This window comes from Mesocricetus auratus, unplaced genomic scaffold (assembly GCF_017639785.1).
Source record: "Mesocricetus auratus isolate SY011 unplaced genomic scaffold, BCM_Maur_2.0 Super-Scaffold_15014, whole genome shotgun sequence".
NCBI lineage: Eukaryota > Metazoa > Chordata > Mammalia > Rodentia > Cricetidae > Mesocricetus > Mesocricetus auratus.
The window spans coordinates 26,667,751-26,690,573 of record NW_024429186.1 but is presented as its reverse complement, the minus strand read 5'-3'; the positions used below and the strand labels follow the sequence as shown (position 1 = coordinate 26,690,573).

The 22,823-nt window shown below is 44.6% G+C and overlaps 1 protein-coding gene, 1 long non-coding RNA gene, 1 other non-coding gene and 1 pseudogene across 3 annotated transcripts in view; 1 reads left to right on the top strand and 3 right to left on the bottom strand.

Annotated features, from left to right (window-relative positions):
* The window catches only part of Gtf2a1 (general transcription factor IIA subunit 1), a 29,061-nt gene extending 27,252 nt beyond the window's left edge, over positions 1-1,809 (bottom strand). The window contains exon 1 of the mRNA XM_040742668.1: positions 1,348-1,809. Within this exon, the coding sequence (XP_040598602.1) occupies positions 1,348-1,377 (30 nt within the window). The 5' untranslated portion in view covers positions 1,378-1,809. The remainder of the gene's footprint in view (positions 1-1,347) is intronic.
* A 3,193-nt stretch (positions 1,810-5,002) lies between these two features.
* LOC121139652 lies at positions 5,003-5,109 on the bottom strand. Its single transcript, XR_005876554.1, has one exon. It is a non-coding gene; the product is annotated as a U6 spliceosomal RNA (small nuclear RNA).
* Positions 5,110-7,080: 1,971 nt separating this feature from the next.
* LOC106020992 lies at positions 7,081-10,863 on the top strand (annotated as a pseudogene).
* A 4,408-nt stretch (positions 10,864-15,271) lies between these two features.
* On the bottom strand, positions 15,272-22,823 carry LOC121139284. The gene is made up of 3 exons (XR_005876197.1): positions 22,305-22,823; positions 21,493-21,599; positions 15,272-17,025 (listed from the first exon to the last, which is right to left on the bottom strand). It is a non-coding gene; the product is annotated as an uncharacterized LOC121139284 (long non-coding RNA).

Sequence of the window (22,823 nt, the reverse complement as noted above, 5' to 3'; positions counted from 1 at the left end):
ACTCTCTATATAAAGGGTTAAAAAAAAATAAAAGCCAAAACGCTGCAGCAATTCTGACCTACTTCCCACTACAAACAAAGGCGGCATATCCTAGCTGTTGCGGTAAAAACACACCCGGAGCCGAGAAGGCAGCCTCCCGGCTTGGAAGCGAAATTTCGGCGTGAAGGGAACCTAGAAATAAACTGAGCTCCGCACGCGGGCGCCTCTCGCCTCGGGAGCACGCACCTCCCAGCCCCGCGCTCAGCAGCTCTCACTATTTAAAGCCGGATCTGGTGTTTAAATGGAGAGGCGGTGACGTAGGCCTGAAAAGCACCTTCCCATCCTGGCAGAGTCTATATTAGAGAGCGGCAATGGCTCTATATAAACAGGGCAGCCAAAGGGAGGAGGACCACAAGGCGCAGGCAGTGAAAAGCAGGGTAAGCGGCCGCAGCCATGATGGATCTACCCGAGTCGCCAACGGTACGGGGCCGGGCAGCAGCGGGCTGCTCGCTCTGCGGCGTTTGGGACCGGGCAAAAAATAGAACAAAACAAAAAACCAACAACAAAACGAAAAATAAAAAACACGTGTTTTATTTTCATAATTAAAAAAAAATCAAGTTGGGGGTGGCCTAGTGATCACATTGCGTTGGTGACTATTGAAAAGGTTATTTTTTTATGTGACTGCTTTTTGCAAACCTACGTGATCGCAAGTAACCAAAAAAGGGAGCAGCGGGAAGTAGGCAAATTTCACGGCGAATGCGGGGACACTTGGGCCACTCACTGTAAGGCTTTGTTTGTTCTGGTGCTTTTGCTAGTCGAAGGTACCACAGGGGTTTTGCTTCCCCTTCGCCATTTTACCCACTGGGGAGGAACCGAGATAAGTGCTTTCCAACCTTTTTTTTTTTTCTTGTATTTTTTTTTTGAGGATTAGCAAAATCGGCCCCAGCGCAGGCTTTCCAAAGCACCACCTCCAGAGAGCCCCCGAAGGCACGCCGAACTTGGCAGCGTCTGAGCGGCTGGCTTCCCCAGGCGCGGGGCTCGACCCACGGCCGCTCGGGGGCTGGCCGGGTCCGGGCCCCGCGTGGGGGGTTGGGGGAGGTCGCCGCCCGCCTGTCCTCGCCCCGGGGTCGGCAGCCAGGGCCCAACGGCCTGCGTGGCCCGCCCCGCGGCGCTCCCGACCCCGCCGCCCTCCGCCCGCCAGCCCTCGGCGCCCCCCCGCCCGGCCAGGCCCGCGGCGGGCAGCGGCGGAGGACGGAGGGGAACCGGGTCGGGAGCGCCGCCTCGCCCGGGCCCGCCCCCGCCCGCCCCGGCCGTTGCCTGCCGCCGGAACCTTCGCAGCCCCCGCCGGCCACCGCACCACGTCCTTACCACGGTGTTTGTGTTTGCCGAGTTCGCCATTTCCACACACAACACAAACAAGAGGGAACGAGATTTAAAAAAAAAAAAATCAAGAAAATTAAAAAAAAAACTTAAAAAGACCCGGAGGGTGACCCAAGTCACCCGCAAGAGTGGGGCGAAATTTGTTCAACAAAACCGATCCCGAAGGAGTAAGAGGCGGGAGACCAGGAGGAGGGGGGGCACTCCTCCCGCAGCTAAAAGCCTCGAGGATCGCCTTAAGGAGAAAAAAAAAAAATCAAGCCACGACCCCTCGGGGAGTTAGGGGGCGTCGCCCGCTCCCCACTCGGCGCCGCGGAGGGGGAACCAACACCGGCCACCGCTCCCAGCGCCGCCGCTGCCGCCACCGGCTGCAGCTCCAGCCGTCCGGTCCGCCTGCTTCTCCCCTTTATATAGCGAGCCAACAAGCTGCGCGAGCCGCCGCCGCCGCTGCCGCCGAGACTCAGGGCGGAGGGAGGGAGGGGCGGAAAGGGCGGGGGCAGCGGGGGGCGGGGCCGAGCGCGAGACACCGCGAGAAGCCGCGTGCGCACGCGCGCCGGGGCGTCACTCGCCCTCCTCCCCCACTCACACACGCGGGGAATGGGGCCGGGTGGGCGGGGCCGCGGGGACTGGAGTAAAAGAAGGCGCGCCGCCGCCTTTCCCCCCGCCCCCCCAAGTCTCGCGCGATCACGTGGTTGGCACACTGGCGGAAGCGGCCGGGAGGAGTTGGCCGGGCGATGGGACTGGAGGAGGCCGGTTGTGTTTAGCGGCCGCCGCCCCTCGTCTGGAGTTGGAAGGGTACCTAGCACGGCTGCGGATGGAGGGAAGGGGGCCGACACCGCTGGTGGAGATGAGGCACCGAGTAGCCTTGGGGGCGCCCGGCTCTCTTGAGGATGGCTGCGGAGGGAGGGCACGTCACGTGGTCCAGCTTCCGCTCCCCCGCCCCCCTCCGCGCGCGCGGGGGCTTGGGACACTTAAATGCGGAGTCATCTTTTGATTCGTGAGCTTGGGTCGAACGGGGAGGAAGTTGGCGCCTCTTGCGAAGGGATAGACCGTAGAGCTGGGTAGAAGTGTAAAGGAAATGAAAGCGTTTGTGCTCACGCTATCTGCGTTCCAGAATTAGGAACTCCTGAAGGCGTTTTGAGCTGTTTGTCTCTATAAGTTTAGACTAACAAAGTGGTTTGGCTTACCGTAAGTAACCCCCCAAAGATTCAGTCTCTACCATCTCAGGGACCTTAAATGACTTCTTAGCGTGGCAGGAAGGACGAAAAGGGAGACCGAAATCGAATACAGCCACTAGATTGTGTGGACTACCCGGCAAGCTTACTGCTTTTGTTTGGTAATGTTACCAAAGTAATGCGATCTGAACATTGGCCAGCACGTAGTGACTAACCACATCTGAACCCCATGCCCCTGACTCACCAACTTGCCTGGCCTGTCACTTACAAGAAGAGATCAGGAAGATTCTGTTTGTATCTTAGCGTGCAATTATCGCCAGTTTGACCCTTGACATCCAATCAAATCCTGCCTTTGTACTAATGTTTCACAGAACAGACTCCTGTTCGGCAGGCGGGATTTAAGTGCCACTTTTCCTGATTCCAGGGACTTGAGAACAAATAAAATTTGTAATGTGGAAGTGTAAAGTTTATATTCAAAAAGCAAATCCAGTCGAGCAGTGTCATTCTATTCCGTGAAGCCAGATATGTGGACTATCAAAAGACTAGCAGAGCTAGGAACGTGTACAGCCTGCTGTGACTTCGGGGAAGGGATTAGAAAAGGCAAGACCGTGACATGAATACTGGGAAATTGAATATAATAAGGTCTCTCTAGATATTTCTGTGGAATTTGTTTGATCTTTAGGTTTTGGATTTGTTTATTGGTTTTTGTTTTGTTTTTCTTTTTGAGACAAAGTTTCTCTGTGGAACCCTGGCTATTCTGAAACTCACTTTGTAGATCAGGCTGGCCTCTGCTGGGACTAAATACGTATGCCGCCACACCCAGCTCTATTCTCTGCTTTAACCTTTTTTTTTTTTCAGTCAGGGTCAAGTTTCAAGACCACCTGGATTGCATAGAGAGCTTGTAGACCAGGCTGGCCTTGAACTCAGAGATCCTCCTTCCCTTTGCCTCCTTAGTGCTGGGGATTAAAGGTGTGTACCACTTCATTCGACCACTGAATACAGTGACTCATTTAAAATAATTAACAGGACATAAGTGTTCTTGGCATATGAAAATATGAAACTGAGCCAATCAACATTCTGAAAGTATTTCACATTTAGGTAACAATTAGCCTGAAAAGTGAGTCTCCCTGTTACTTTGAGAGAACCTGTAGGCAGACACACTAGGTACTTTTTACACCTACTTTTTCTTCCTGCCACTTGGTATTTGTAACTAAATGATGAGGTGTTTTTACCATCCGTTAACAGTTAAGACCACCAAAGACAGAACTTGGAAGTGAACCCATAATTCTCTGCAGAATTAATCTTCATACTGGATTGATGGATCTACGCTGTTAGGTCTGATTTGTGAAATCAGTGTTAATCTGATGTCTTCTTAAGGGTTGCTTTAAGGTCTTGACAGGTGGCTCATCAGTTAAGAGTACTTGCTGCTCTTCCAGACAACTGAGTTTGTTTCCCAGAACCCACATCAGGAGACTCACGACCACCGCTGCTCTTTTAGTACCCGCACACAAGGGGTACACAGGGATATACATAAATGAAAACGAATGGTCTTTTAGAAAAAGACACCACCATCAGACGACGGGAGGCTATCAGTCTCCCTGTCTGTACAATCATAGATGGCAACAATGCCCAGCACTTGATTAATTTCCCCAAAAGACTTGTCCCTTCTCCAGTGCCCATGTATCTGGCTTCTGAACAGCCACCATGGATTCTGTCGTAGTGTATTGTCTCTAATTCTTCATTCAGCTGTAATTAATACCCCTGCAGTCACAATGTGTGTGTGTCAGCAAGTTTCCAAGATTTTCTGATCTTGTATCAAAATCCTAGAACTTGGGCTGGGCAGCAGTGTCATGCGCCTTTAATCCCAGCACTCAGGAGGCAAAGGCAGACAGACCTCTGAGATCTGAGGCCAGCCTCCTCTACAGAGCAAGTAGAACCCCTATCTCAAAAAATAATAAATAAAAAATCTGGAACGTAATGTTTGGAACCTCTAACCCTTTAATGTATAAAGCAAAGACTAGCCAGAAAACACTCAAGCAAAACTACTTCATGTTTAATTTAAATTTTTACCTGGCCCTCCCCTTTTTTTGTCTAAAGCTTGAAAACTCCTCTAATAACTTTGTATAAACATACTGGATTTCCTTTTTTTTTTTTTTTTTTTGGTTTTTCGAGACAGGGTTTCTCTGTGTTGCTTTGGAGGCAGTCCTGAAACTCTGTAGACCAAGCTGGCCTGGAACTCACAGAGATCCGCCTGCCTCTGCCTCCCTAGTGTTGGGATTAAAGGCGTGAGCCACCAATGCCTGGCTTTGGAGTTCCAATTTTTGAGTTCATATTATTAAGTTATGCAGACATATAATAGTGCCTTTTTTTTTTGTAATGAGTATCTTCCATACTGTCGTCAGTTAGAAACCTGGTGCAAGGGAAACTCCCAGGACTCTACAAGGATGACCCCAGCTAAGACTTTTTTTTTTTTTAATATGGAACACTTCACAAATTTGTGTGTCATCCTTTTGCAGGGGCCATGCTAATCTTCTCTGTATCATTCCAATTTTAGTATATGTGCTGCCGAATCGAGCACCCAGCTAAGACTTAACAATGGTAAATGAGTAGCCTGAACTGCCCATCTCGACTGGGCGGGTCTTCCAGTACAGGGATTGGGACACTAGCCCAACCACACAATCTTTGCACGAGGGTGGCTTGGAGATTGTGGGAGTGGCCAACCAATGACTAGTCCAGCCTCAGAGCCATACCAGGAGAGTGAGCACACACAAGACCTGGAGTGCCAGAATGCAGAGACTGGATGGACGGGAGACTTATGATAGAACCAAACACAAATGGGTGGGGGGAGTCTCAATGTAATGATGCCTAATGGTACTCTGCTATACCTAATAGATTGGTGACTACACTAGTTGTCATAAAATAGCCTTCATCCAAGCCGGGCATTGGTGGCTCACGCCTTTAATCCCAACACTAGGGAGCAGAGGCAGGCAGATCTCTGTGAGTTCCAGGCCAGCCTCCAAAACAATACAGAGAAACCCTATCTCGGGAAAAAAAAAAAAAGATAGCCTTCATCCAGTAACTGATAGAAACAGATGTGGAGACCCACAGCCAAGCAATGGGCAGAGCTCAGGAAATCCTGCTGAAGAAAGGATTGTACGAGCCAGGAAGGTCAAGAACAACGCAAGGGAAGCCATAGATATAACTAACATAGGCTCATAGGAGTTCGCAGAGTCTGAACTGACAACCTGGAGACTGTATAGGATCAATGCAGGCCCTCTACAGAGCAGTGACAGTTGTGTAGCTTGATCTACTGTGGACTCCCAGCAGTGGGAGCAGGTATTGTCCCTAATGCTTTAGCTGTCGTTTGAGAAACTATTCCTCATATTGGGGAGCTTAGTCCTACCTTAAATTGATAATGTCATGCATAGGAGGCCAGCCCCTTACTGAACAGAAACAGGAGAAATGGATTGGTGGGGAGAGAAAATGGGAGGCGAGGAGAGAGGGGAAAACAGTCAGGATATAAAATAAATGAATAAATTAAAATGGAAAAAAAAAAGAAAGTTCAAGGATAAAAAGAAACACCTGCATAACCAAGTATGGTAAGCACGCCTTTAATCTGAGGAAGAGGTAAGATCCCCATGAGTTCCAGGACAACTAGGACTACATAGAAAACCCTGTCTCAAACAAAAAACAACTATATTCTGGAGAACCAGGGCCTCCATGATGATGCCCAAAATGGTGAAAATCATCCTTACCTAGTCTAACAGATTGAAATGTAAATCTGGAAGGGTGGTGGCAGCCCACACCTTTAATCCCAGCACTCTGGTGGCAGAGGCTAGCCAATCTCAGTGAGTGAGTTTGAGGCTAGCCTGATCTACAGATCAAGTCCCAGGACTGTTACACAGAGAAACCCAGTCTCGAAAAACAAACAAAAAGGAACGAAGAAAGATGGCACAGAGCATAAACAAAGTTCTTTAGCACTAAGTCTTAAGAATCATGATGAGCCGGGCATTGGTGGCTCACGCCTTTAATCCCAGCACTCACTCGGGAGGCAGAGGCAGGTGGATCTCTGTGAGTTTGAGGCCAGCCTGGTCTACAAAGCGAGTTCCAGGACAGCCTCCAAGACAATACAGAGAAACCCTGTCTCGAAAAACAAAAAAAAAAAAAAAAAAAAAGAATCATGATGAATTTTCTTCCTCTGTCTTTGAAGAGAGCTAGCTAGAAGTCAGCCCAGTGGCAACAAGTTCACTTAGTACATAGCCTCTGTGTGCTATTTCAAGGCCGGTGCTTTTGAGAAATTTCTAATTCTAAGCCAACAGCCCCGAGTGCCTTTTTTTTGTTTGTTTGTTTGTTTGTTTTTTGAGACAGGGTTTTTGTTTGTTTGTTTGTTTGTTTGTTTGTTTTTTGAGACAGGGTTTTTCTGTATTGTTTTGGAGACTGTCCTGCTGGAACTCACTCTGTAGACCAGGCTGGCCTCGAACTCACAGAAATCCGCCTGCCTCTGCCTCCCGAGTGCTGGGATTAAAGGCGTGTGCCACCAACACCTGACCCGAGTGCCTTTCTTAAAACAAGAACAAAACCTCTCACTTTATTTCATAAAATATGTATCTCAAAGAGCTTCAAAACAGTGGCCAGTCCAGCGGCTGAGTAACACATGTTTCTGGGTTATGATCTTGAACTGTTTTTCACTAAGAGGAATCAAGGTTGCTTGGAGATAGTAGGGACATTTTCAGGCCATAAAACTCAGCGCATAAACAGTATCACCAGCAAAAATAAAAGCAAAGACCTAATCCATCAAAGTCCACAGTTCTGAGGAAATCTCTAAAGTACTAACCTTGTCTTTTGGCTTCTGTAGTCCACGTCTAGTTAACTTCTTGTTAACTGAAGTATGTCAAACCAGGATATGGTTTTTGTGCTTAAAAGCTCACCTTGCGTGTTTATGCCTCATGGACTGATTATGGACAGGACTGAAAGACTTGCTCCAGATGTCATGAAAGAGATGGGAAGCCATCACATTGTGGCCCTCTGTGTGCTGAAGGGGGGTTATAAATTCTTTGCTGACCTGCTGGATTACATTAAAGCACTGAGTAGAAATAGTGATAGATCCATTCCCATGACTGCAGATTTTGTCAGACTGAAGAGCTACTGTCATGATCAGTCAACAGGGGACATAAAAGTTATTGGTGGAGATGATCTCTCAACTTTAACTGGAAAGAATGTCTTGATTGTTGAAGATATAGTTGACACTGGTAAAACAATCAGACTTTGCTTTCCTTGGTCAAGTGGTACAACCCCAAAATGGTTAAGGTTGCAAGCGTGCTGGTGAAAAGGACCTCTCGAAGTGTTGGATATAGGCCAGACTTTGTTGGATTTGAAATTCCAGACAAGTTTGTTGTTGGATATGCCCTTGACTATAATGAGTACTTCAGGGATTTGAATCATATTTGTGTTATTAGTGAAACTGGAAAAGCCAAATACAAAGGCCAAGACAAGAGTTCAAGTTGAATCTGCAAACATGAGGAGTCCCATTGATGTTGGCAATAAAATTAGCAATCATTCTAGTTCTGCAGCCATTTGCTTAGTACAGCTTTTTGCATGAACCTTCTAAGAATTTTATGTTTTTTTTATTTTTAGAAATGTCAGTTGCTACATTCTTGAACTTTTTATTTGCACTATGAGCCTATAGGTCAACTATTGGTTCCCTTTGGTAGATTGTTGCTTATCTTGTAAGCAAAATAAACCTCTTAAGTTACCACTATTAAAAATGCTGAGATTACACAGAGAAACCCTGTCTTGAAAAACCAAAAAAAAAAAATGCTGAGATTGTATCTGTAAGAAGCATTTAAAGCCGGGTGGTGGTGGTGCACACCTTTAATCCCAGCACTAGGGAGGCAGAGACAGGCAGATCTTTGTGAGTTCGAGGCTGGGCTGGACCGACAGCCTCCAAAACAATACAGAGAAACCTTGTCTCGTAAAAACCAAAAAAAAAAAAAAAAAGCATTTAAAGAGGAGATATATTAGTTTTTTTAATTGGTATTTTAATTTTTATGTATTCAGGAAAGAAAGATGTAATTGAATATTGTTAATTTTACCATGTGTTTAGAACAGTTTGAAACACTCAGTTTCATGTCAGTAACCATTTAAGAAGTTTTGCTCAATGGAATAAACATATGTTTCAGCAGTGTTGGCTATATTTTCCCACTTGGATTATTTCAGTGAGTCATTGTTAACAGTTCCTTTTAAATGCAAATAAATAAATTCTAAAAATTTAAAAGAAAAAAAAGCTCACCTTGCGAAAGACTCTAGGATCCTAAACACCCAGTGTAATCACCAGTCAGCTAATAAGGACTTTCTATAAACCGTGTCCAAGTAGTCTTCTTTGGTGGATAACCTACAACAACTCCATAAGGGTACAAGAAAAATATTTCTTTAGGAACAGACCATGTAATTTAGTTGGTAGAGTGCTATTATACATGAAGCTCTGGCTTTCATCCCCAGCACTGCCAAAAACTGGTCATAGTGCTGTGAGCCTATAATCTCAATAACTGAGGTGGTAAAGTATCAAAAGCTCAAAATCATTCCTGACTATGTAAATTCAAGTCCAGCCTAGGCTAGATGAAACCTTGTCTCAAAACAAAAAGAAGCCGGACAGTGGTGTCGGTAGCATACACCTTTAATCCCAGCACTCAGGAAGCAGAGGCAGACAAATCTTTGTGACTTCGAGGCCAGCCTGGTCTACAGAGCAAGTTCCAGGACAGCCAGAACTGTTACACAGAGAAACCTGGTCTTGAAAAACAAATAAAAAAATTAAACCAAACCAAATGTGGAATGTCTTTGCCTCTAGGTAACCAAAAGGAAGAATTCAATTCCTATTGTAACAAAACACCATTCACTACATAGTTCAAACAAGATTTTTTTTTTCATGGCTTTGGAAACTAGCATTCTGAAACTTAAGTGTTGGCAGATCTATACAGTCATGGACGCTGGATAGAATCCTGTAATGGTTAATTGTCCTGTGTTAACTTTCCTGGGCTAGTGAATATCCAGATAAGTAATAAAACATTATACACAAGTGTGTCTGTGAAGATGTATTGTGGTTTGGATATACACTAGATGCTTGGCTGCCAATGGATGGAGTTTTAGTAAGGGACTGGATTCTCAAGGCTCTGGTCTAGTGACTACATTATTCTCTTGGTGAGGTAGTAATATAATGGTATTGGATTATTGGGGTTGATGAAAGTAGGAAATGGGACCTATTTTGGAAATGGGTCACTGCAGGCATTCCTTTGGGGTTATATCTTGCCCTGAGCCCTTTGTGTAATCCTATTTTCTCTGCTTCTGTCCCACTACGATGTGAGCCAGTCTGTTGTAACTTACCCTCTCTGCCATGAGAGTCTGAAACTGAATTAAATCTTTCCTCCCCTTTAAGTTGTTCTCTTGGGTATTTTGATCACAAATATACAAAGATCACTAATACAAGTATTTTCAGTAGGGATTAGCGTTTTCGGCAGTAAACTAAATACTGAAGATTACCATTCTGAAAGTGAATTCATATCCTCCTATTTGTTGATGGCCAAGTATGAAGATGAATTCACTCTGTGCTTGAACTGAAATACCTGTCTTCTTCAATAGAATTCAGCATTTCTGGTTTTTCGGGGCTTTGAGGGAAAACTGGCAACACTGAACACAATGCCCTTCACTTCTGTCTCTCACTCTAGTTCTCTGTCCTACAAATTTGGACGTGCTCTTATCCCATTGGCTCCTGAGATTTTCCAGGCCTTTGGAATTACCCTGGATTACACCAATGGACTCACTGAAAACTGGAGTTATGGGTGGTTGTAAACCATCATGTGGGTGCCAGGAATTGGACCTGGATCCTCTATAGGAGCAACAAATGCTCCTAACTGCTGAGCCATCTCAACAGCCCCATTTTAAGAACTTTAATCTTATACCATCTCCTTTAGTTGAGAATGAGTAGCTCTCCAAAGGGTATTTAATGGGTTGAGTACTTGGTCCCCAGCTGATGTGCTATGGAGAGATGAGTGGTTGGTGTGATCATTAACTTCATCATTGGACCAATCCACAGTTGAGTCCATAGCTGAACAGCCTAGTTGGCAAAGGTAGGTCCCTGCTTTCGTAGGGTCTACTGTCCTGAACCCTAGCCATTCTCACTCTCCTCTGCTTCCTGTACATTATGAGGGATGCAGCCTCCCAACCCTAAATTATCACCACTGTGAAGTCCTATTTCATCTCAGGCACAAAGTGAAGGAAATAGCCCACGATGGATAAAACATAAAAAACTTGAACCAAAATAAATGTTCTATTTTATTCACTTATTCGTTTATTTATTATATATATACAATGTTCTGTCTGCATGTATGCCTGATGACCAGCAGAGGGCACCAGATCTCATTATGGATGGTTGTGAGCCACCATGTGGTTGCTGGGAATTGAACTCAGGACTTCTGGAAGAGCAGCCAGTGCTCTTAACCGCTGAGCCATCTCTCCACCCCCAAATATTGTATTTTTTTTTCAAGTTGTTTTTCCCAGGTGTCTTCATCCCAGCAGCAGAAAGGTAACACACATAGTTCAATGAGGTAGTAAATGAGGCTACTCCCATATTGTGGACAGGAAACTGAAACTCAGATTAAGCGATAAATTCATCCAAGGTCATCATTATTTGAGAAATTTTACAGGTAAAAGTTCAAGGCTCTTTAGGAATTGCCCAGGAGCATTTGCATTGGAATGTCTTGTTTTCCAAAATACTTTTATAAATTACTGCACCCCAATTATACATAGTTGTCCTAGTCATCAAAAATATTTGTTATTGCTGAGCATGATGGTACACACCTTTAAACTCAGCAATTGGATCTCCAAGTTCCAAGCCAACCCAGGCTAAATAGCAAACAAGCAAAGTTATTTGAATAACTGATTTTCTCTGCTTCCATATCAGTCAAAAGCCTTCCCTTTCCTGTTTTGAAAAAAATAATTTCTCAATTACTGAATTTGGCAAAAAAAAAAGTAGTCATGCTCTAAATTAGATTCTGTCTAATGGAAAACATTGCCATCTAGTTCCACTATAAATTGTTGATGCTTCCATAAAACAGGAAAAATGAAGGATGGTCGTATTTAGTCGTAGAAAATTGGGAAAGAGAATTCTTTTTATTTTACTTAATGGGCCAATGGCGTACCTCCCAGTGTGGAAACAGAAAAATTGTGCCTGTGCCAATGCTGCAGCTCGGTAATTAGAAGAGAAAGCGTGTGTGGAAAAGATCCTGCTATCTCAAGCTTCCGGAAGCGGGGGTCTCCAGAGTCAAACGGGCTCAAGCACTGTCCTTCCTAAGGGTAAATTACTTCGTTTATAAAATGGCATTCACCACTACCCGGGCCCCCCATCCCGACCCCTCGCCGCCTGTGACAGGTGGGAGAGCTGGCCCTGAGGTCGTAAGAGCAGGAGAGCTGTCCCTGCTCCCCATCAGCTGCAGAACTTGGGAGAATGGCCCCTACCCCCTGCCTGGGCAGCACAGTAGACTGGCCCCTGATGGTATAGGTGTGGAAGGGCCAACCCGGAAGATGTGAAAGCAGAACTGGCCCCGCCCCTTGCTCATGGTTGCTAGGGGTGAATAGCCAGGGCAATGTTGAAGAGCTCACCCTGGTGGTAAGGATGGGAAAGAGCTAGAGGCTGACCAACCCTGCAATCACCCAGACCCAAAATCAGGGTTATGAGTTGGTCCACCCCAAAACCCACCCCATCTACGAGCTGCTGGAACATGCGAAGGGGCTGATCTTACAGACCCAAAGCTGTAGGGTCTCCTCAACACAGGGCAACAACAGGATATCCAAGAGGAGTCCCACTGAGGGTCCAGCATGGATGCTGTGGTAGGACCAGAGGCCTCGAACCAGACCAATGACTCTTTGCAATGAACACTTGTAAGTAAAGTGGATAAAAGGGTTTACTGCGTGACTCATTAGACTCACTATGTCACACTACAACTTCCATGATGAGATTTTTCCTTTTTTTTATCTTAAACTTTATTTTGTTTTATTTGTTGGTTGGGGGTGGTACATGGGCAGAGGGTGGATACAAAGGGACTGGGAATGAGTGGGATAGAGATGCACGATGTCAAAGACACAGAAATAAATAAATAAATAAATAAATAAAAGGAAGTTAAAAATAAACGGCATTCACTAGTATTACTGTAGAGAAAATCCTGCTTAGTGTTTGGTACACAGTAGATCTTCAGTAAATGTCAGAAACATTGACTCTTGATAGCATAGAGGATTAAACCTTTCCTAGGTCTTATTTTTTTTAAATTTCATGTACATTTGTGTTTTGCCTGCATGAACGCCTGTGTGAAGGTGTTGGGTCCCCTGAAATTGGAGTTACAGACAGGTGTGAGCTGCCATGTGGATCCTGGGAATTGAACCCTGGTCCTCTGGAAGAGCAGCCACTGCCCTTAACCACTGAGCCAACTCTCCAGCCCCTTCTTGCCTAGGTCTTCTTATTGAGTGATGGAGCTAGACCAGGCATTGGGAAATTAGGGCATGGTTGTGAACCCAGGCTACCGTGAGGCACACGTGTCTATCGTACAAACACGTGCACTTTTCCATCTGTAAAATAAGAATCACGAAATAAAGTGATTGCAAGTTTGAAATTAAACACACATCTCACTCTATGTAAATATACATATATATGTTCCACTGGCTATTTTGAGCTAAATCATTTGAGTAACTAATCTCTGTTTCTCTATCAGCTGAAAACTATCACTTGGTTTTCTGGGATGATTCAACTTGTTTAAAACTAGATTCTTTATATCAACGTCTAGACAAAATATATCAGTGCTCATTTCTCAAGTGTAATAGGTATTACTCTTTCTCAATAACTGTTAGATTAAAATGGCAGGTGTCAGCTGGACATTGATCCCAGCACTCAGGAAGCAGAAGCAGGCAGATCTCTGTGAGTTTGAAGCTGGCCTGGTATACAGAGCGAGTTCCAGAACAGGCTCCAAAGCAATACAGAGAAACCCTGTCTTGAAAAACCACCCAAAAAAGTGTTTTTTTGTTTATTTCTTTTTCTAGCCTTCGGGTATATTGTATTATAATATGTGAGGTAAATGATATCCACTACTGTCAGTTGGCCATGGGATGACAAAAATTTACCTGAACCCAGAAACACACTAGGCCCTGAGAGTGCAACGTTTGGAAACATTTCACCTTTCTAGTCTCCGTGGTGAAATGTGTGGATAACAATGGGCTCATTTTCAAACATGGAATTCCACACATATTTCCTTCTAAAGTCTCTCTAATTGCAGCCAAAGATGGTCAGGTCTAAATCCCTTCTTTCTAACCCTCCTGTCTTTCCCCTCCACTGGCTTCCCCCTTGCCTCCCTCCTTTATCTCCTACCCCTGTCTTCCTGGTTTTAAACATTTGGAAAGTGATAGTGTTTGGCATAATTGTTGTATGTTTTGCTGAGACATATATATATTCAAAGGAAAATCAAAGTGAATGTTCTTACAGTATTTTTTTCCTTTTGTCCCAAGAGAAAACTAAAATTGTCTCTACTTCAAAAATATCTGAAAATACCCCCTTTTCTAAACTTTGTATGTATTCCTGTTTTAAGACACATCTTGTGACTATAATTTATGTCTAATTATCATTATTTTTATATTCATTCAATAAAACACAACATACTCTAATTTTTTTTGTTGTTGTTTTGGTTTTTTTGTGGTGGAGTTTCTCTGTATAACAATCCTAGCAGTCCTGAAACTCACTCTGTAGATCAGGCTGGCCTTGACCTCACAGAAATCCACCTGCTTCTGCCGGGATTAAAGGTGTGCACCATTACCAGCCAACCAAAACATACATTTTTAGATAGGTCCTGTGGGTCACAAGCTGACTTTGAACTCACTGTGTAGCCATGGGTGGCCTTGAACTCTGATCCTTTTACCTCTGCATCTTCAGAGTACTAGGAATCCAAGAACGGTGTCTCGTTTTTTTTCATTCAACAAATGTTTATTGAGCATCAGTCTGTGTTCTAGGCCATGGCATCTTAAACTGTGAGCTGTGGACCTATTTGGGGTTGCTTAACTGAAGGTGGGTATCATGAAACATTTGGCAAAAAGAAAAAGGTTCTGAGTGCACATTGACCAAAATCTAACTTAAAATTAAATGGATAAGAACTCGGAGGAGTCTCTAGGAGTGTTTGCTTGTGTTAGTTGCATGGTGTGATTTCCCCCCAGGCTTAGTTCTGAGCACACAGTATGTACTTTGCATCGTGCATGCTGTCACAGCATGCACAGTCAAGCCATGCTGCCTGAAACACTTCAGCTCAAGGCTGCCCTTGAACTCACTGTATAGTTGAGGGTGGCTTCTGATTCTTCTACCTCCACCTCAGATGCTTGCAATATGTAGATGCTGCTAGGCCAGTACATGTGATGCCTGGATGCTAACCCAAGACTTTGCACATGCTAGGCAAGCACTCTACTGCCAGAGCTACATGCCCAGCCTGCTGTATCTATTTTATATGCCTATATACCGGGGGATACATAAAAAAATGTTTAGGTATGGGACTAGAGAGGTAGTTCAGCAGTTAAGAGTATTTGCAGGTCTTCCAAAGGACCAGAGTTCAATTTCCAACACCCACATCGGCAGCTTCCAACTGCAACTATAGTTCCAGAGGATTGATGCCCTCTTCCGCCCTCCATGGAGCCTGAAATCACATGCATAAACATGAACATAATTAAATAAAAATAAAATATATTAAAAAATTCTTGCTGGGTGTGGTGCCACACATCTTTAATCCCAGCACTTGGGAGGCAGAGGCAACTGCTGGTTCCTTGTAAACTGGGACTACATAGCAAGTTCCAGCCCGAGCTACACAATGAGAACTTGTCTCAAAAAAAAGAAAGAAAAGAAAAACCACAAAATTCCACACACACACACACACACGTGCCCCCACCTACTCAGGTGAGAGGGGACAAAGTGGAACACAAGTTTTGAAAATCCTATTTATTTAAGGCACAATGTGACCAGAATTTCAGGTGCCTTGATCTCTACTGAAAACCAGGAGAAGAGGAGCCAGTGAAAGGAACAGACTTATTTACAGTTTTGTCTAGAACCGAGGAAGTAAAATTCTCAGCTTCTCTGCCTTGCAGCAGTGTTAGAATTCACAGAAAAGACGGGACAAATGCCAGGACATTCGAATGTGTTGGTTTAGCTATGAGATAAGCCATCAAAACTGTGAGAGGAATCTTCTTGGGAGCCAGGGTTTAGGCCTATCCTGACCCCCAAGCAGGATTTCCTGAAGAAATTCTAATTATGACTCCCATTACTGAGGTAGTACAGAGAGCCAGGGGAATTATGGAGGCTTGAGTAGGGAAAGGAACCCCCTAACTCCGGAATCTGGTTAAAGCCAGATTCTGGAGCACAATTACTACTTGTGTAAGAACCTTTTCTCTTCCCAGGCATAAACCTGCAATTTCTGGTAAACTAACCAGAAAACACATTTCTAAGGACAGGACATGTACTAACTAACCCCTTCAACAGCTCTAGTGGCTTCTAGTTTTACCTCGTAAGATCATAATTATTCTGTTCAAGGCAGGGAGAGGTCATAGTGACCTTCAGATGTACCTCAGAGCCACCATGCTAATACTAAGAAAATTAATGGCTCCCTCTCCCTTGAGGAGCCCATACCTTTGTCTTACTTGGGAACTGCATGTCCCCATCTGAGTTTGCCTTACCTTCCTCTGACAGCATCTCTTTCTCTTAACCTTGTTCTCCATCCTGAAGTAAAAAGATCTTTAATACAGTTTCTAAATCTGCTTAACTATATTCTCTGAAATTCCATATATACTAAGTAACTGAATTCACTGTTATTCTAAGTATGTTATATATTCTAAATAGCTGAAATTCTCCTCAGCATTGAAGCCTCAAATCCTGGCTTGGCCTAAATCAAAGTCCCAGAAAACATCAGAAAACATCGAGGACCTCCTCAGACTAGGGAGGGTAGCCGCTAGACAGATAAAAGTAGACCGTAAAAGGTGTTCGTTCATAAGTGCGCATTCCCTTAAAGTGGGGTACAGTGGCACCCATCATTCCCCTTACAGTATGATACAGTGGCACCCATTTGTAGTTCAATTCCAGTCCCTCCTGTGGCACGGTCTGACACGTTGTCAGAACTGTGTGATTTCACACAGGCTCTTCCTCTGTCTGGTGTCTAGAATCTGACCTTTTCTTTCTCCCAGCAAGAGTCTCCTAGGGAAATTCCAATTCCTTGGAGACTGTTATCTCACTAGTCCGATAGCCAGAGGGAGGAGCAGGAGCGTCTTTAGAAGATCTTCATTGCAGTCGAAGGTTGACACGATCGCTGGAGGAGTTGTGGGGAGAAAGAGGCGGCTTTCTCATACTGAGATTATGAGTCCCAGAGCAGAAAGGGCTCCCTCAAATGGGAAGGCAGGGAAGCAACCGTGAAGGCGCATGTCAGTCAGGAGGAGGCTGGGAGGAGAGGTGAGACAACAAAGAGAGAGAAGCGTGTTGGGAAGAGAAGCGTGAAATGTGTCAAATGCCGCTGAGAGCGATGACAGATAGGACCTTAGATCTGTCAAGTTAGAAGACTATGACAAAAGTGAACCTTAGCGTAATAGTGGAGAGGGTTGGCAAATTGTTCTTTTACGCAGCCACTGACATTTGCACACAAACCCCAAATTCTCCACATCTTTGCCAACCTATGTTTTCTTTTTTTTTAATTTAAATTAGAAACAAGGTTGCTTCACATGACAGTCCCAGCTCCCTCTCCCTCCCCTCCTCCCATGCCCTCCCACCAACTCCATCTCCCATCCCCCTCCCCCAATCCCCATACCTTTCCCCAGGGAGGGTGAGGCCTCCATGGGGGGTATCCATAATCTGTCATGTCATCCAGGGCAGGGCCTAGGCCCTCCCCCAAGAGTCCAGGCTGAGAGAGCATCCCTCATTGTGGGATGGGCACCCAAAGTCCATTTGTATGCCAGGGATACTGATCTACTACCCAAGGCCCCATCGATTGCCTAGGTCTCCTCACTGACACCCATATTCAGGGAGTCTGGATCAGTTTCATGCTGGATTCCCAGCCATCAGACTGGGGTTCAAGAGCTCCCCCTTGTTCAGGTCAGCTGTTTCTATGGGTTAAACAAGCCCAGTATTGACCCCTATGCTCATCAGTCCTCCCTCTCGGTCACTGGGTTCCTTAAGTTCAGCTCAGTGTTTGGCTGTCTGCCTCTCCTTCCATCAGTCATTGGTTAAAGGTTCTGTTCCCCAGACTCTCTGGCAGTGGAATTGTAGGCTGGCACTCCCCTGATACATATCTAAAATCTATATATGAGTGAGTACATACCATGTTTGTCTTTTTGTGTCTGGGTTACCTCACTCAGGATGGTTTCTTCTAGTGCCATCCATTTGCCTGCAAATTTCTTTCTTTTTTTTTTTTTTTTGGTTTTTCGAGACAGGGTTTCTCTGTGGCTTTGGAGGCTGTCCTGGAACTCGCTCTTGTAGACCAGGCTGGTCTCGAACTCACAGAGATCCTCCTGCCTCTGCCTCCCGAGTGCTGGGATTAAAGGCGTGCGCCACCAACGCCCGGCTTGCCTGCAAATTTCAAGATTCTATTGTTTTCTTCTGCTGAGTAGTACTCCATTGCCTAAATGTACCACATTTTCTCTATCCACTCTTCAGTTGAAGGACATCTAGGTTGCTTCCAGGTTCTGGCTATTACAAATAATGCTGCTATGAATACAGTGGAACAGACTTTCTTGTTGTATGAATATGCATCTTTTGGGTATATGCCTAAGAGTGGAATTGCTGGGTCTTGTGGTAGGCTGATTTTCATTTTCCTGAGGAATTTCCATACTGATTTCCAAAATGACTGTACGAGTTAGCACTCCCTCCAGCAGGGGAGGAGTGTTATTTTCTGGATTTTTCTTAAGCACCTAATGGCTATAAAGTGATATCTTATGTTTCCAGTCTATACCTTCCTAGTTATGTTGGCCATTTCCTATTCATTATTGGCCATTGGTGTCTTTGGAAAAACCTCTACTCCAGTTCTTTGTTCCTGTTTGAATTGGGTTGTTTTGTTGAAATTTAAGTGTTCTCCCTATGTTGTGGGTATTAAAGTCCTGTCAAACACATGATTTACAAATTTGTTTCCCATTATATGGGTTGCCATTTTATTCTTTATTTTCCAACAGTGGTTTCTCCATACACCTTTTTTGGGGGGTGGGTGGAGGGTGCTAGGAATTGAACCTGGGTTCCCAGGCATGCTAAAATTGCATTCAACCATATTTAAGTTTATATTCCATTAAGTCCAATTTGTCTGCTTTTTTTTCTTTTGTTGCCTTACTTTTGGAAACATAGAAATCATCACTAAATCTAACTGCAAAGTTTTTGTTCTGTACTTTCTTCTAAGAGCTTTAGATATTTAGGCATTTGGTTTATTTGGAACTAGTTTGAAATATTTATTTTATGTGTATGAGTGTTTTGCCTGATTGTGTGTCTGTGCATTACTAACATGCGTGGTACCAGTAGAGACCAGAAGGGGACATTGGTCCCCAGCCCCCTGAAACTGAAATTGTAGATGGTTGTGAATTTCTGTGTGGGTGCTGGAAATCAATCAAGCCTCAGTCCCCTGCAAGAGCAGCCAACTTTTTTTAAAAATCTCTTTGTCTATATTAATTCCTTAATATTTTATTAGTTTCTTGCTATCGTAAATTGATGTTAGTATAAACAAGTTCTGACTAGTTGTTGTGTGTTGATTTGATGCCAACTTTATTCTTTTTAGATTTATTTATTTAATTTTGTTTTTTTGAGATAGGCTTTCTCTGTGTAATAGCCCTAGTTGTCCGGGAAGTTGCTCTGCAGACCATGCTGACCTAGAATTCACAGAGATCCGCCTGCCTTTGCCTCCTGAGTGCTGGGGTTAAAGGTGTGCACCACCACCAGCCAGATACTTTAATTTTTAATTGTGTGTGTGTGTTGTCCAAAAGGGGGTATGAGCATGTGTGTACAGGTGCCCACCACAGTCAAAGGTGTCCAATACGTCCACACTTTTTGAATACTGAAAACTGAATTAGGGTCCTCTGCAAGAGCAGTATGTACTCTAAACCTCTGGGCTGTCTCTGCAGAGCTTAATTTGCTTTCTTAATTTTGATGAATTTTTACAGACTCTTCAGGGTTTTACACATACATGATTATACCATCTGGGCAACAGGTCATTTTACATTATTTTTTTCTTTCCCAATTGGGATGTCTTTTAATTTCTTTTCCTCTTCTAATTGCCTCTGGTGAAGCTTCCAGCAGTATGATGGGCAGAAACAGTGAAAGCGGGCAGCTCTGCCTTGTCCCTCATCTTGAAGTGGGAGCCTTCAGCCTTTCACTACTGAACATAATGCTGATGCTTGTGTGGAGATCGTATGGGAAATCTCCAGCTGCCTAAAACCGTTCTAAAAATATAATCTGTCTGAACTGCCATCAGCCACTGAGCCACAGATCCAAATACTTAGAGGCCAGTGTCCTTTGTACCCACTGCGGCTCCCACAAGCTGTATGAGAGCTGTTCCTGGAATGAGTGCCTGGCTGTCTGCCAAAAGGTTGAGTGTAGTTGGGTAACTGTTAACGTGCCAAGAGCTGAAAACGACCAACATTAACAGCCATTTGCCATCTAAGGCTTCCCCTGTGCAAGTTGCAAGCCTTCGTTGTGTTGAAGGCCATTTTCTATGAATGCTATTGCTTAAAGATGGGCTTGTGCATAAAGGAGGTATTTATTCACCTGTGCTCCTCGCCCTGGCCCCCGTGGTGAGGGCTCTTCATACTGTAAAAGGAGAATGAGAAACAGAGTTGAAGTGGAGTCTCTGTAGCTAGCGTGGTAGATTTGGTGGTGGGTGCTTTCGGGTTTTTGTTTTGTCTTTGCTTTGATGAAACAGACAGTTATAATATGAAAAGTCCATTGTAAAGAGTGGTAAGGGATTGCTGGAGGTATAATTATGACGGCTATGCAGACTTGATCACTGTGTTTAAGGCAATCATCCTATCTGTATGCTTCTCGCCACTTTGGGCTGCCTGTGGATGACTCTGAGCATGTGAGCATATGGGCTTAACAAATACGGCACACAGAACTGACTTACTTCAAATATTTGTATTTCCTTGTGTTAATAGGATGTCTGGAGTTTGAACTAGCTGCTTTAGTTCATTTGTGGTATTACCCTAAGGCTGGGTAATTTATAAAGAATATACATTTATGGAGATGGCTCCGTGATTAAGAGCACTTGTTGCTTTCATAGAAGACCTGGTTTGATTCCCAGAACACACATGATGGCTGCGTGGTTTAAATGAGAATGCTCCCCACCCCAACTAGCTGCATATATTTGCAGGCTCAGTCCTCTGCTGAAAAACTGTTTGGGAAGGATTAGGGGGTGTGGCCTTGGAGGAGGTGTATGCTGGGGGTGGGGCTTTGAGGTTTCAAAAACCCAAACCAGGCCCAGTCTCTCTCTGTCTCTGTCTCTCTGTCTCTGTCTCTCTCTCTGTGTCTCTGTCTCTCTCTGTCTCTGTCTCTGTCTCTGTCTCTCTCTCTGCTTATGGATCAGGACATAAAGCTCTCAGGTACTGCTCCAGCATCTTGACATGGGTAGGCCTTCCTGTATACTGTCATGCTCCCTGCCATGAAGATAATGGACTGACTAACCCTTTGAAGCTATAAGCAAGCCCCCAGTTAAACGCTTTCTTTTGTAAGAGTTGCCTTGTGGCGAGTCTCTTCACAGCCATAGAGCAGTGACCAAGGCAGCGGCTCAAGGCACCTGTATCTCCAGTTCCAGGGGATCTAATACCCTCTCCTGACTTCTGTGGGCACCAGGCATGCATGGAGTACACATACATAGATGCAGGCCAAACACTCATAGACATAAAATAAATGCTTTTAGATGACAATACATGCATATCTTACAGGGCTGTTGGCTACCAGCCCATGAGCAGGGCACCAGCAGGTTCCCCACTGGGGCCAGGCTCCACTTCCAAGATGGGCTCTTGCTTCTTCATTCTCCTGAAGGGAAGCTGTGTACAAGAAACAGATAAGGATAAAAGGGGCAAACTCTGTTGGTCAGGGGGGCCCAGAGATGTTCAGAACAAGACAGGCTATCGTCATCAATTTTCATTGTTTTTCATTGACTGCCAGCATGTGGTAGCGAAAACACCATGCCTTATGGGAGAACTGACTACTGTTATTTTGCTAAATGGACATAGCATTAAACTATCTCTCAATGCTTACCTTTTAAATAATAAAAAAAAACATACAGTCTGGGGGGGGTGGCACAGGGTTTTTAATCCTAGCTCTCTAGACACAGGCAGATCTCTGAATTCAAGTCCAGCCTAGTCTACAGAGTGAGTTCCAGGACAGCCAGGGCAGTTACACAGAGAAACCCTGTCTCAAAAAAAAAAAAAAGGAGGAGGAGGAGGAGGAGGAAGAGGAGGAGGAAGAGGAGGAGGAGGAGGAGGAGGAGGAGGAGGAGGAGGAGGAGGAGAAGAAGAAGAAGAAGAAGAAGAAGAAGAAGAAGAAGAAGAAGAAGAAGAAGAAGAAGAAGAAGAAGAAGAAGAAGAAGAAGAAAAAACAAAGAAAAAAGAAAGAAAAGAATTACTAGAAAGGAGGCATGTGATTAGAGGACAGGTTGCAGGAGTCCATTCTCTTTTTGTCCCAGCAATCAAACCGAGGTCATCAGGCATGGCTTAAAACTGCCATTTTGACTTTGGACTCCATTTTACCTGTAGTATGAAATGAAGTTCAGGTTCCCAAGCCCTGGGGAAACTGAGAACTTCCCAAGGGCTGATCAGCCTCCTCCCTTCACCATAGAAATAGTCAGTATGCCTCTTTAGCTCTCTAGAAACATTGTAGCTGTTCCTAACAACAGAAGGAACAAATGAATCTGATTGGTTGGACTAAAAGGCTTGCATTGTATGTAAGTTGACAATGATGGAACGTCAAGAAAAGTCCCTAATCTTTGATTTCTGATTGGTGAACATTGTAACTGTAACTTGGCAACAAGTGCTGGTGAATTTTAACGAGGAGAAACAAGGTTCCCGAGTCCTTGTCCTGCAGCCCTGACCGATCAATGACCCACTTATGCGGTGAATTAAAATCTTTGAAACTGCATAACGGGCTCGGTGTAACATACCCTTATATCCATGGATCAGTAAAGTCCTCAGGCCTCATTGGAGAGTATTTTTTGCAGTGGATTGTTACTCACACAGAGACTCACAGCTGGCTAGTGGGTGGAGAGTAAG